Source organism: Orcinus orca, chromosome 19, assembly GCF_937001465.1.
Source record: "Orcinus orca chromosome 19, mOrcOrc1.1, whole genome shotgun sequence".
Taxonomy (NCBI): domain Eukaryota; kingdom Metazoa; phylum Chordata; class Mammalia; order Artiodactyla; family Delphinidae; genus Orcinus; species Orcinus orca.
The window spans coordinates 44,452,854-44,465,585 of NC_064577.1; the positions used below are offsets into that span (position 1 = coordinate 44,452,854).

General features: G+C 56.1%; 1 protein-coding gene and 1 long non-coding RNA gene across 2 annotated transcripts; one reads left to right on the forward strand and one right to left on the reverse strand.

Moving 5' to 3' along the window:
• Nucleotides 1-4,717: 4,717 nt before the first annotated feature.
• LOC125962194 (uncharacterized) lies at nt 4,718-6,004 on the forward strand. The gene is made up of 3 exons (XR_007473694.1): nt 4,718-4,788; nt 5,337-5,511; nt 5,914-6,004. It is a non-coding gene; the product is annotated as an uncharacterized LOC125962194 (long non-coding RNA).
• A 1,054-nt stretch (nt 6,005-7,058) lies between these two features.
• On the reverse strand, nt 7,059-12,492 carry HOXB9 (homeobox B9). Its single transcript, XM_004282663.3, has 2 exons — nt 10,179-12,492; nt 7,059-7,520 (listed from the first exon to the last, which is right to left on the reverse strand). The coding sequence occupies exons 1-2, from the start codon at nt 10,693-10,695 to the stop codon at nt 7,285-7,287; spliced, it is 753 nt and encodes a 250-aa protein (XP_004282711.1). The 5' UTR covers nt 10,696-12,492; the 3' UTR covers nt 7,059-7,284.
• Between the last annotated feature and the right edge of the window lie 240 nt (nt 12,493-12,732).

Sequence of the window (12,732 nt, forward strand, 5' to 3'; positions counted from 1 at the left end):
GGTAGTCATATTTAAAGCTTTAATGATCAATTTCCTTATTATTGATAAAGGTTTAACTATCGTGTGGAGGGAATTGGCTGGGTAACCGGCCCCCAAAAAACGGCTGTAAACTCTTTAACAAACTATAAAACGCAATAAAGCCGAGTCTGTTGTTGTTTATGCCGCAGCGCATAAAAGCTGTTAGCATTTTACGAGTTCTTTCCTCTACAGCTATAAAACTGCAGCTTCGATCGCCCCCGCCGCCCGACTGCAGCACGGTGGGGGTGACAAAGCCGAAATGAGAATGATTATGAGGTTTTTTTCGGCGCAAACGGTGACTTTTCAGAGATTTTCTGCCTCCTTCAGCTTTGAAGCACCTGCCCCCACTCCCTCTCCGGAGCCCCCAAACCACACTCTCTGCCCCACCCAGGCCACTCACCAACTTACCAACAAACAAACAAGGCTTTTCTTTGGAGAAGGGATCCAGGAGAGCTTGAGGAGGCACCAGGAGGAAGAGCCGAAACTTTCTGGTTAATGGGCAGTGGTGAAGTCCTGACCAAAGCTCACCCTGTGACTGCGATTCTGCAGTTTTACACAACCTCGGGTGGCCTGGGAGGGGGTTGCTGGAATGGGGAGGGGGTCTCTAGAAGGTCCTGGAGCCCAGTCAGCAAGCCTTTGGCAGACCAAGTCTGTGTGATGGGAGAGGGGCCTGATGCCACCAGCAGGATAACATTCAGTGGGGCTGCCCCAGTCCTGCATCCAGGCCTCGGGACTCAGTAACCAAGCCCAACTGGCTCCCATCCTTCCTAGGCCAGTCCTCCACACCTTCCGCATCACCCTCGGCTGAGAGGGCAGTTCCAGGCTTATCAGCACATCAGAGGGAGGGGAGAGCAATGGAGGCTGCTGCCCTGGTGCCTGGCCTTGGTGCCCACTGTCCTGTGCCCTCCTCTGCCCTGGACAGTGACTGCAGAGTATATGAATGGGAGGGGCACCATTTAGCCTTCACCGTCCTTTGAGCCACTGTCACTACCTAGACTGACTTTAGGGTAGAAGGGATTTGGAGGCAGCAAGGTCACTGAGTCTCCCACTTTCTCTCCTCTCCCCTTGGGAGCCTCTGGTTAAACCCTGCTCTCCCTCCAGACCTGAGGACCTAGGTCCTGAAACAGACTGCTGGACCCAGCTGACTGAATGCCACACTCTCTGGCCAGTTGCCTTTCCCAGCCTACTGGGCCTAGTGACAATGGTGGCCAGGCTTTAGAAGGCCCCAATCTGAGGGTCCAAACCAATGGCTTCCTGAAGTGGCTCACTCAGCGAGGAAAGAAGAGGAAAGGAGAGGAAAAGAAAGGAGAGGAAAGGAGAGGAAAGAAGGAAGGAAGGGAGAGAGAGAGAAAGAAATCTAGTAACAAAGGTGGAGCCTTTACAAATACATTCGATCCACTGTTGATCCATTGTTTATTCACGAGAGAGTGGCTTCCTTTTGGAGGGGTGCTTTTTGGGGATCCCACTCACCCCAACCTTTGTAAAAATGAAACTATCACCTTTTCCAAAGGGAAGGTACCGGTGGGGCCACTTGGTCCTTCAAAAGTGAATCTGGAGAATGGGAGACGGGCTGAAAGGGAGAGAGAGAAAGGAGAAAAGGAGGGGAGAGGACCAGGGTCTTGAATTTTCAACGCCAGGCTGAGGGGGCGGGGAGGCAGCGGAAGGCAGAGTTAAGTTGTTGCCAAAGCGAACATTTTAATCAAGTGCCGGGGATTTTATGGTCATGATTTGAGGACTCACCGGTGAGGTAGAAATTCAATGGCTTGGTCTAAATCATCCCTACACCGTGCCAGAAATTTCTGATGGAAGGAAAATGTTTCTATTATAAGAAAAAACAAGAAAGAGCGAGGAGGTAATTTATAAACACCCAACGGAGCGCAGATTTATTAGAGAAACTCAAGTTGAGAAACTCCGCTAGCCTCCCGGTCCTGGGGGAGGAGAGGAGAGGCTGCAGCGGGGCTAATCTTAAGAGGGGGGCATCTATTTCTCGCACGCGTTTGTCTGGATGGAGGGCAAGGATCGGCCAGGCCGGGTCGAAATGGGAGATGTGGAATCTAAGGGGCTATGGGCAGGCTGACAGCGCTCAGGTCTCAGAGGGAGAAATGCCTGAAGTCCAGGCCTCCAGCTGCTAAGCTGAGAAGGGACCGCTGTTCCCTAGGTCTGTCTGGGGCCGCGGGGCACGGAGCCCGAGCTCTCACCTGGAAGCCACGGGACGTGGGGAGAACCAAGCCCCTACTTCCTGCACTGCGCCTGTTCCCACGTCCATCCGGAAAACGCACTCTTTTTTGGCGGCCCAAATTGGAGCGCCCAGATCAACCGAGGAAATATCCGAGCCTTTCGCACCTCGCCGTTCTGGGAGCCCCTGCCCCGAGCCTGGGTCGCCCGGCGCCGCCCTGCCCAGCCCTGGCCACATACAAAGGCTCTAGAGCCTCGGTTCGTGCGGAGCCGCCCCGCCGGCTCTGGGCACCTCCGAATCCCCGCCAAAGCCACGGATCCGTTTTCCCCAAAGCGCTCCCACCCCTACCTCGGGCTGGCTCACCCGGTTCCCTCTCCCGCCGATTCCGCAGCAGGTTGGGGCGGCTTCCTCTATATCCGACCTTCTGCCGGCTCGCCCTTCTCACCTGACCAGCTCACCCGTATCCGCAGACATTCCTCTCGCACCCTTCCCCGGATAATCTCATTTTCCCGAACCAATCCTCCTCTTTTATTTGGATCCACTAGTCCTATTATTACTATTATTCCCCGTTTTCATGCATTTGTTGTCCCACCGAACGTAAACTGGGTGAGAAGCCCTGAGCCCTGCTCCTGGGGGAAATTCAGAAAATTGACCATTTGAGGAGAGGGGGTCAACACCACTATATCTGAAATCTACAAAATGGGGGAAATAGCCACAATGAACCCAATATTTTTATTCTGGGCAAATTATTCATGACTTTTGATAGCGCTCAATTCGTAGATTCAGGGCCGACCGAAGTGCGAGGTGCAGCCGCGGGCGCCGGCAGCCGCAGGACGGGGAATTTTCACGTGGAGCAAGGGTGCCATCTAGCGGCCACGCTGAGAAAAGGCGCCGCCGCCACCGTCTCCTCCAGCTTCTCAGAGAGCCAGCCAGTGCGGCGACAATGCGGAGAAACTTTCAGTATTAGCAGAAAAGGGCGAGGGAAACGAGAGCGGGCGAGAGAAAAGGCCTCGGAAATCAGGCAGTGGTTCATAAAATTGTGCAGATAAGCTAAAAAAAATTTTTTAACAAAACAAACAAACAAAAACAAACAAACACGGAGAGGGGATAAGGAACGAAAAAGAAACCAGAATCTTTTCTCTGTCGCCCCACCCCCCCCACCTCAAGCCCCTAATTTCGGGCAGAGACCGCCGAGCAGTGCGCCGTTCATGGCCCGTAAAAGGGGGAGCCGGGCACATTTCAAACCCAACACGATTGTTTCAAATTCTGAGGGGAAACAATTGGGCTTTTTGTAGGGGGAGAGGAGGCCTGAGAGAGTGGGACGAGACTGTAAAAGGATCAAGAGGCTGCCAGCGCCCAGACGTCTGGCCCCGCCGGACCTGCGTGTGTGTGTGTGTGTGTGTGTGTGTGTGTGTGTCTGTGTGTGTGTGTCTGTGTGTGTGTGTCTGTGTGTGTGTGCGCGCGCGCGCGCGCGTGCAGGGATCTTCTCTTTATGACACCCGATTCTGGAAGGGGGTGCGTTTGCGAAGAACAAAGACGAGTCCCAGTTGCGTTCTGTGAAGCATTTGTGACAACATAAGTGTTCTTCCTTCCCCCTCCCTCCTCGCCCCTCTTTTCCCCCTGGGGCCCCCGGAAACCCCGCGCCCTGCATTTCGGGAGGGTGAGGGTGGGGGCGGCCCAGTCAGGCCCACCCATTCGCCCGCCAGACCCGGAGCCCAGGCCCAGCTGTGGCTCTCTCAGCTCCGGAAAGTTTCCCCTCTCTGTTTGCTTTGCTGCTGTTTAGTTTCTTAACCTTCAGAAATTTATACGCTATAAACTTTTATAGCGGTCATATTCTTTTATTGCTGCGCGCACGGCATTGAATTCCTCTCCCGGCTTCCCTCTGTCTCGCACTCTCCCGGTCCCCCTCTCTGAATCTCTCTCTTTTATGACAGCAGATTTCCCCATCTCCGGCTTCCGAGCCTCCGCATCTTCGCCTTTGTTTGTTTTTAAAGAAGCCACCCCGGGCTGGGGATCCAGACGCCGTCGGAGGCTTCCCGGGGCGCCCTCGCCCCCTACCCCGCAGCACTCCGTTCAGCTCCTGCCTCACTTTCTTGCGTTTCCTCTGGGCGGAATCCGGCCGTTTCGGCTCACTCTCAGCACGGGCTGGCTCCTGGGAGCCCAGGATGGGAGGGAGCCCATTCTACACAAGATCTAAAGGCAGATTCACTTTATATAACGACTGGAACCCTCCTCGGAGGATGCGGGTTGGGGCCCAGCTGTATCAGGAGCTTCGCGTTCTCCTGCCTCCTGCTGTCTCTCCGATTAGCTCATCCTTCCGTTCGCCGGAGAGGGGTAGGCAGGGCCTTTTCGCTTCCAGACTGCTGTCTCGAGGGCCAGGCTTTGTCCCTACCTCTACCCCAACCTCAGGGTCTCCGCGGACTGCAGCGCTGCTGGGTGGGCCCGGTGGGAGGCTCCGGCAGGAGGCCGGCTCCCAAGCGCCAGCCCGGCAGAAGCAGAATCCCAGCGGCTGGATGGGAACGGCCGGGCTGCCGAGAACAGCGCTCCCCATTTGAGGCTTTGGTGGGACGCCACAGTCTGAGGGGGACAGAAAGGTGCCTTGAAACCGAATTTAACTCTGGGGTCCGACTGGGAAGGGTTTTTTGTTGTTGTTTTTCTCCCCTCCTGAACCATTTCTGTTTCACACTCAACCATCTCTTGCAGCCTGTAGGAGCTGCCTCCACCCCTACCAAACTCCACCCGCCTTACACCAAGGCTGCTACCCTGTGGCTCAAACTGGAGCCTCAAACTCCAGGTGGGGATTGAAAACCCTAAGGGGCTTACTCTTTTTGAGTGGAAGAAAGGACAGCCTGGCCTTCCGGAGGCCTCTATCTGCATCCCATCCCTCCGCTGCAGGGAATAGCAGAACGGAGTTACTGCCTTCTTCACTTGCATGATACTTTAAAGTGGCCAAAGCAAGGTGGCTTTCTCAGCCAGCTGAGAGAGGACCTGCTTCCAGGGATGGCAGGGCAGGCCTCGCCATCCTCTGGCTCTGGAGGTGGTGGGGAAGTCTCTAGTGCAACTTAAGAGGAAGATTCCCATTGCTCCCTGCAGACCCAGACCCCTCTCCAAACCACTAATCTTTCCTTTTCTCCCCCTCCAGTCTCCCAGCTCTCCTGTTGGAAGGCTCTTGCTCAGTTTAAGCAGTGGTCTTGGGAACCTTGGTCTGGACCAGCTCTCAGCTCCACTAGAAAGCCCACCCTGCAACCTCTTGGGCACAGGACTCTCTCTTTATTCCAAGCCAGCCTCTTGGAACTAGCATCTCTACCTCTGGTCAGGTGAGGCGAGCCAACACAGAATGACACACAGGAGAGATTTATTTTCTAGAGTGATATATATTTTTTGTTCTTTTTCTTTGTTTTTCTCCTTCCAAAACAAACAATCAGCTCTAAGCCCCTCGCCCTCCCCACTCCCACCCACAACCCTCCCATATAAGCAACAACTGAAAACAGGTGAGACAATCACCCCCAAAGAAATCACAAAACACAGCACAATTTCACGACTGCCACCGACAGAGCAAAAGAAGTTCTACTGGAATGTCCCCTTGCAGGGTCGGGAGAAGCAGGAGAGAGAGTCCATGAATTGAAGGGGATTGGAGAGGTGGGGTAGCAGGGGGAGGAAAGGAAGCCGAGAGTAAGCTCCGGCCTAATGCTTAGGTGCGATTTCTCCTCTTTCCTTAGCAAGCGGGACTGCTCCCCAGAAGCGTGCGCGCGCAGATCGCCATCCAGGCCCGAGTCTCGGGAGGCAAAGCCAGGCACTGGCACTGGTCTCTGCGCTTCTGCGCTGGGGCGGCAGCTGACAAGCCCGGGGCTCCTCCGCAGGACTCAGACCGGGCAGGACAGGAGGAAGAAGTCGAACTCCGCGCGCCCGGGGAGCCTTCGCTCCCCGCTTTCCTCCACAGCTTGCGCTGGAGAGGAGCCCGGGAATCGATTCACGATAAATTCTCCATCGGGTTCTCCTGACTTGGCTTTTCCGCCTATGCAGGGGTAGAGCTAGCAGAGGATGGAGGGTGGAGGGGGGTTTCTACAGGGGCGACTTGGCTCGCTGGTGCAAGGTGGATTGGCCGAACAGAGTTGATTTCAGAGCTGGGGAAGATGCGAATTCAGGGCCGGTGTTGAGCAAGAGAAGCTACAGTCTCTGTCAAGCGGGGCACAGATGAACGTGAGGACGACACTGCCAAGGCTTACAACCCACGATCTGACCTCCTTTTGTTGGAAGGAGAGGAAAACATGCAGAATTAAACATTTCCTGCAGCACAATGTGTGTATGTGGACGACCTTCATAAAACCTAAGAGACTCTCCTAAGACCACCGCTGCCTTTCCTTGTCCTTTCTCACCCACTAGCTTGGGAGCTGAATTTACCCCACTTGCCCTGGAGTCCATGCCCGGGTATAGTTAAGGATTCCGTGGGGATGGTGTTGTGATGCTGGGCCCTTTGAGCTGCAGCGCCTCATTCAGGAGTGTGTCTCTAGACTTCTTCTTGGTGTGTAATTGCATCAGGGGCAGACCCTGGACTTGCCTGATGGTCTGTGGGCTATCCCGCCAGATTTGGGGTGTGATGGTCTGCATTTAGGGTGTCACTTCATTTGAGCGCTGACTGTGAGCGCTTCGCATTGTTACTGTGGGCTCCAGGCTTTATGCAGGTGGGCGTCTGTTGGGCTGTGTGCAGTTGGAGTGTCCCTGGGTGACTCTGGGATAGGTACGGGGGGAAACAAGCAGGCTGGAAGTGAGGGGCTGGGGCTTCCCAGGAAAATCAAGAGGGTTGCTAGGGGCTCTACTAGGGGCACTCTTTCCTTGGGGCCCATCACCTTCTTAGGAACCAACTATATCTACCTTCTAAATCAATAAAACTCCCTCCTGAGGCCCAGGGAGAAGAGAAGGACAGGTGAGGGCAAAGGAAAGGAGAGGGCTCTAGGTGCAGAAAAGGACTTTGAAGAAAAAGACCCCCTTCCCCATTCACTTGAATACATCCCAGACAGCACAGGCTCCACAGCCATCCCTTATAAATAAGCATGAGATGGGGAAGGGGTGGGGAGGGCTGGGGGGAATCTTTACTCTTTGCCCTGTTCCTTATTCATTTTCTTCATTTTCATCCGCCGGTTCTGAAACCAGATTTTGACTTGTCTCTCACTCAGATTGAGGAGTCTGGCCACTTCGTGCCTACGGTCTCTGGTGAGGTACATATTGAACAGAAACTCCTTCTCTAGCTCCAGCGTCTGGTATTTGGTGTAGGGACAGCGCTTCTTCCGGGAAGAGCGAGCGTGCAGCCAGTTGGCGGAGACGTTGGCTGAAAGAGAAGCAGCGATAGAATCAAAGAAAGGAAAGGGGGTGAAGGGCCCCCGTGTTCTCCTTCCAAGAGGGTGCACCCCTGGTCTCCACTCCCCATCTTACATTGGAGAAAGGGGCAATCTGGGCCTTCAGGTTCCCAGAAAGGCTTCCAGAGATGGGCCAAGAGTTGCTAAAGGCACCTCCAGGTGAGTTATTTGGTCAGGATAGAGCCAAACGTGTGCCAGGCTTCTCACCACTTCCAAAGCTTTGCCTGCCCCAGGTCCTCACTCAGTCTCTTTCTCCACTTGGGTCGGAACTGGTTAGGACTCAGGTCAGAGCCCAGCCTGGCTAAAGCCCTCTCCCCCACCAGCTCTACCAGACTAACTAGTGGTGGCTGACTGAAGGGTCCTGGCTCTAGGTCTGAGAAGTGAGAGAAGGATTGGGCTGGGGGAGAGGAGAGTGGCTTCTGCACAGCCACAGTCAAGAGACCTCCCGGCCCTCCAGTCCAGTCTGAGTGCACCCTCCTGCCTTGATCACAAGCTTGCATCTCTTGGCCACATGGCAGCAGCCATGTGTGTCTGTGCAGATATCTCACTGCCCCCCCACACACCACAAATAGGGATTCACATTTAGAGACGCTGCAAACACCCAGCACACTCCAATTCACACGCAACCCAATTGCAACCATTTATCAACTCCAGCCTGTGGACAAGGGAGTGCTGGGGGCTCACAGGTAACTTATGGTTGCAATAGTCTCCTTTTCCACTCCTGCTCAGCTCGCAGTTTGGTTAAAGTAAGTTCAGGGAAATTGGGATGCAAGATTGGTCCAGTCCTAAGGGGGGGGAGCCATGGATCATGTGGGGGTAACAGAAGTCCTTCAGAGCATAGCTAGCTCCAACTGGCTGCATGTGGTGAGAGGGAACAGAGAAAGGGAAGGGGTGACTGAGTAGCAGTGGGGGAAAACAGAGGAAACATATATACAGGCTTCTCTTCTCCTTACCTCTGAACTCAGAAAAGTTGCCAAATAAAGGAGAGCCAATTAAAAATAACAGCCACCCTCTACTAGATTCCTTCACCCCAAATGAAAAGCACTGAATATTAAAAAAAAAAAAAACCTGGTTCATCCTACACTAAGTGCCGCGTCTTACCAATTTGCAGCTACTTCCTTAATGTGAGTGCCCGGGATGGGACCCACAGCCGCATTAAATAGGAAAGAGGAAAATAACTGTTAATTATTGATTCTAGCCAAACTGCTGCCCTGCAGTAATGGACTTTCCAAGTAGGGTTTGTGAGCTTGGGGTGGGGGGGGGGCTCTGTTTGGGTGTGAGCAGGGAGGGTTTGGGAAGAGCCAGTGTGTTACCCAAATGCCAACTCTTGTGATTCAGCCTGGCAGGTTGGAGGTGATGGGAGCTCACAGAGACCTCAGGGAAGTTGGGCAGTTCTCTTCCCTCCAGCAGGCAAGGGCAACCCCAAAGGGCCTGTGGGCCGCTCTGCTGATGGGAAATCCGGCAGGGCAAAAGCAAAGACTAAAATATCTGACCCTCACTCTCCAAAAAGAGTAAGGGGTGAGGACTTGTGCCCACCATCCTGCAGGTTATTGTTTGGGGGCTAAGAGCCCCGACCAATTTGCCCTTCTCAACCTTAAAAGACGAAAAATCCGCGACTCCCCTCCTGCCGCCCTTAGCGAGCAGCACATCCTGGAAATTAGTCAGACTTCGGTTCCTGGCGGGGGTGCTTTTGGAGGGGTGGGAGATGGTGAGAAACTACCTTCCGAGGATGAAGTTAGCCTCTCCGCAAGCCTCTCTCCCCCCCACCCTTCTACTCCCCAGGGTCCTTTCGGGGTATCTCTCCTTCTCCACGCAGCCGGTCGGCCGCGAAGTTCGGAAGCGATTCCCCAACTCCCTGCGAGGCGGACAGCTCTGGCTGGGGCTAGGGAGCCCCGCGGAGAGCAGCCGGAGCCGCAGAAAAGGAAGCTGCAACCCGGGCGAGGATGCCACGGAGGGGAGGAGGCGACCGGAGGGAAGGCCCCCGGGGAGGGGCCGGCGCATCCGGGGAGGGGGCTCAGTCTCCGGGTCCCGGGCTTCCAGCGCCCCTCCCGGCGCCGGCTGCGGACCCTGAGCGGCTACTGAGCGAGATCTGCTAAAAACAATCCTCCGTCAAGCTGTCGCATCGCAAATAAAATCCTAATGAGCCCCCTCCCACTACCCCTTGGCCGGCTTTTACGGTGTGCGCGTGGCGCGGGGAGCTCTGCCAGCCGTGCGGTGCCCGGGAGCCCGGTGCGCTCCCGCCCTGGCCCGCGCGAGCTCTCGGCCTCGCTGGCTGCCTCCCCGGCCCCGCCAGCTCCTCTCCCAGCCGGCGGTGGTCGGCTTCTTCCCGGGCTTTCAGCCCAAGCCTCGGGGGCGTGGGGGAAGGGAGGCCGAGAGTGCGGCGAGCTGGTCCCTGCGCCTCGGGTCCCCCGTGGACTTGGAGGAGTGGGGGCGGCGCTCCTCCAGCGGCCTCAGTCTCCCTTTCTGGGGCACTCATCTGCCTCCCTCCATCTTCCCTCCGCCCCCGCTCGCTCTCCGGCCGTCGCCGCGGTTTCCCTTCACATTGTCCGCAGTTTATTGCTTCTCCCCTCCCCTCCCCTCCCCCTCGCCTGGCCTTCGGCCTGGGCATTTCCTCACTTTTTATAACTTACTTTGATCCGGCCTCTCTTTGTCCTCGCTTCCTTCGCAAATTTTATTGTCCCCGTAGCCGGGTCTTTGATTAGACAGGACGGCCTCCCTGCCCGCCGAAGTTTCCAAACTGTACTCGGGCGTGCCCTGCTTGAGCAGCTCCCCAGGCGCGCCCAGCAGCGGCTCCGCCTTCACCGCCGCCTGGCCCTGCACAGGAGCAGCTTCGCCGCGCGGCGCCGGCTCCAGCCAGGTGCGGAGGTACCTGCTCTCGGCCGGCGGGACGCCCTGGGGCTGGATGTAGGGGTGGTAGACGGACGGCAGGCTTCCGGACGCGTGCGGGCTCAGCGGCGCCCAGGAGGCGCCGAACACCGGCGCTTTGGGCTGGAAGCTGCACGAGGGGAACTCCAGGTGCTCCGCGTGGCCTGGCTGCCGGGGGCTCGCGTACTGGCCGGAAGGAAACTTGGCTGGAGGCGCGTCCTCACTCTCGTGACTTATGATCGAGTCGACATAATAGCTGCTAAGCGTCCCAGAAATGGACATTCTCAGACATTATCCGGGCGCTCGCAGGGGGAAGGGAAGCGCTCGCGCGCAGCGCCCAAGCAGGGAGAGGTGGCACCCGGACCGGTGTGAGGGCTTTCGGACGCGACCCCCCCAGCCCCCCACCCTCCCACCCCCACCCCTGCTCAACTTCTCAGCCAACAAAGTACAGTGGAGCAGCCTGGCTCAGCGCTCCTTGCAAAATGATTGGTCAAAGTTTTTCCGACTGCCTGATAAAGCGTCAGCTCCGACATAAATCAATCCGGCGAGGGGGCTGCGCTCTCGCTGTCATCCGTCCGCACCGCATTCCATATCGAGGATGGATTGTTTTATGCTGATGCAATGTGCTATCACGTCAGGGCTCCAGCGGCCACGTAACCCTCAGCCCGAGCTGCCGGCCGCCCCCCCGCTTTTGCAGGAAGGGGGGCCGTTCTCGCCATGGGGCGGCGGGGGCGGAGGAGAGGCGGAGGGAAAGCAGCGGGCTGCCTCGGGAGGGACGCTGGCTGTGGAGCCCTCTCCCCAGAAGGGTCCCGGAGGGAGAGGGGGAGCGCAGCACAGAGGGAGGGAGCGAGCCCCAGCCTGGGGCGCAGCCGGAGAGGCCCAGGGCATAATTAAAGCAAGAGGAGGTGGTACCGTCCCCCCACAAACACACCTCCACTCCACCCCGCCGGCTCTCCTTTTCTCTTCTCTGTCCCCTGACACCAGATATTTATTAAACAACAGCGCAGCAGCAAGCCACTGGAGATGAAGTAAAAGAGATGGGGGAGAAGTTGGGATTTTATAGGATGTTGTCTGCTTTGGAGGGGACTCTGTAACTAGTTTGGGAGGTTTGTAGGCCTGGGAGTTTCTCCTGACCCTTCAGTGGTTGAGGGAGGAGAGAAGGGAATAAAAGGGCCTGCGTGTCCAAAGATCCTGTCCTAAAATTTAGCTGTCCTGAAATTAGAACCCGCATGAGGTTAAAGGGATACAACAGCCCCTGGAAAGTTGAGCCTCTGAACGAGTTTAATACAGATAGTCAAAGCTCCTTTAAATTTCTTGGGCCTCTCTCTGGCCCTGGTCAGAGGAAAGGGGGGTGCATAGCCATTTCTCCTTTCCTCCACTGAATAACAGACCTTTAAAATTGCCCAGATGGGGGAGCCGAACAGGAGAAAGGGTTAAGGGAACTTCCCTAAGGTGTCAGCAGAGCAGAGGTGTGGGAAGGGGTCCAGAGTTATCTCCCCTTCCACCCAGTGGGGAAGGAGGTGAGTCGGGAGTTTTTGCCTCTCCTGCTCAGAAGGATTTCCAAACACGCTGTATTGGACACCAGCATAGACAGGGAGCCTGCAGGGTCAGTCTCCTGCCACTTTCCCTCCTGCAGACACTCTCGCAGGAGCTTCCAAATAGCCCGCTTTATTGATATCTCCTCTGCGGCCCTGCGCTGGGGCTCCCTCGGGGCCACTGGCTGGCTTCCTGGCCCATCTCCAGCAGTCTTTCCTCCGGCTTCTGCCCTGGGTGCCGTGGCTTCTCGTGGTGTGGGCTCTCAGGGAGATGCGGCCCCTGGGCAGACCCAATCCTCTCCGGTCGGGTTTGGGGCAGGCTGGGGCCGATTTTCTCAGCATTCTCCGACCCTGGGCCCTTATAAGATTGGCTGTGCCAGTCCTGTCGTTTTAACAAAAGCGGGACCATTCTAATTTGAGGTTTTATCTTTTTGGCCATGTACCCCTCTGCCGTGCAGAAAGCTGTGGATCACCTCCGCACACGCACACACTCCCGCCCGCTTTTCTTTCCAAATGAAGCCATCTCGTGTCATTACGCGTGAAATACGAGGGCAAAGCGCCATATTTCTTCACATTATGGCGATTTCAAAATGATTTTTTAAAGATCAATGCCAGCGCCCAGCCGGCCCCCTCCTTTTCCACTCCAGCTCTCCGAGGGCGACATCCCAGCAGATCCGGAACCAAACAGCCTGAAGATCTGCTTTTTCCATAGGACCCAAGTGGGAAATCCGATGCAAATTCTTCTAAGTAGCGGTTGGACGCTTGGGAAAGTCGAGGGAGCTCC

What these genes read in the sequence shown, in the direction of transcription:
- HOXB9 (XM_004282663.3), bottom strand. Translation starts at nt 10,695, where the DNA reads ATGTCCATTTCTGGGACGCTTAGCAGCTATTATGTCGACTCGATCATA. An exon ending in CAAAGAGAGGCCGGATCAAA is followed by an intron (nt 7,521 to 10,178) that starts GTAAGTTATAAA and finishes CTTCTCTTTCAG; the next exon opens with CCAACGTCTCCGCCAACTGG.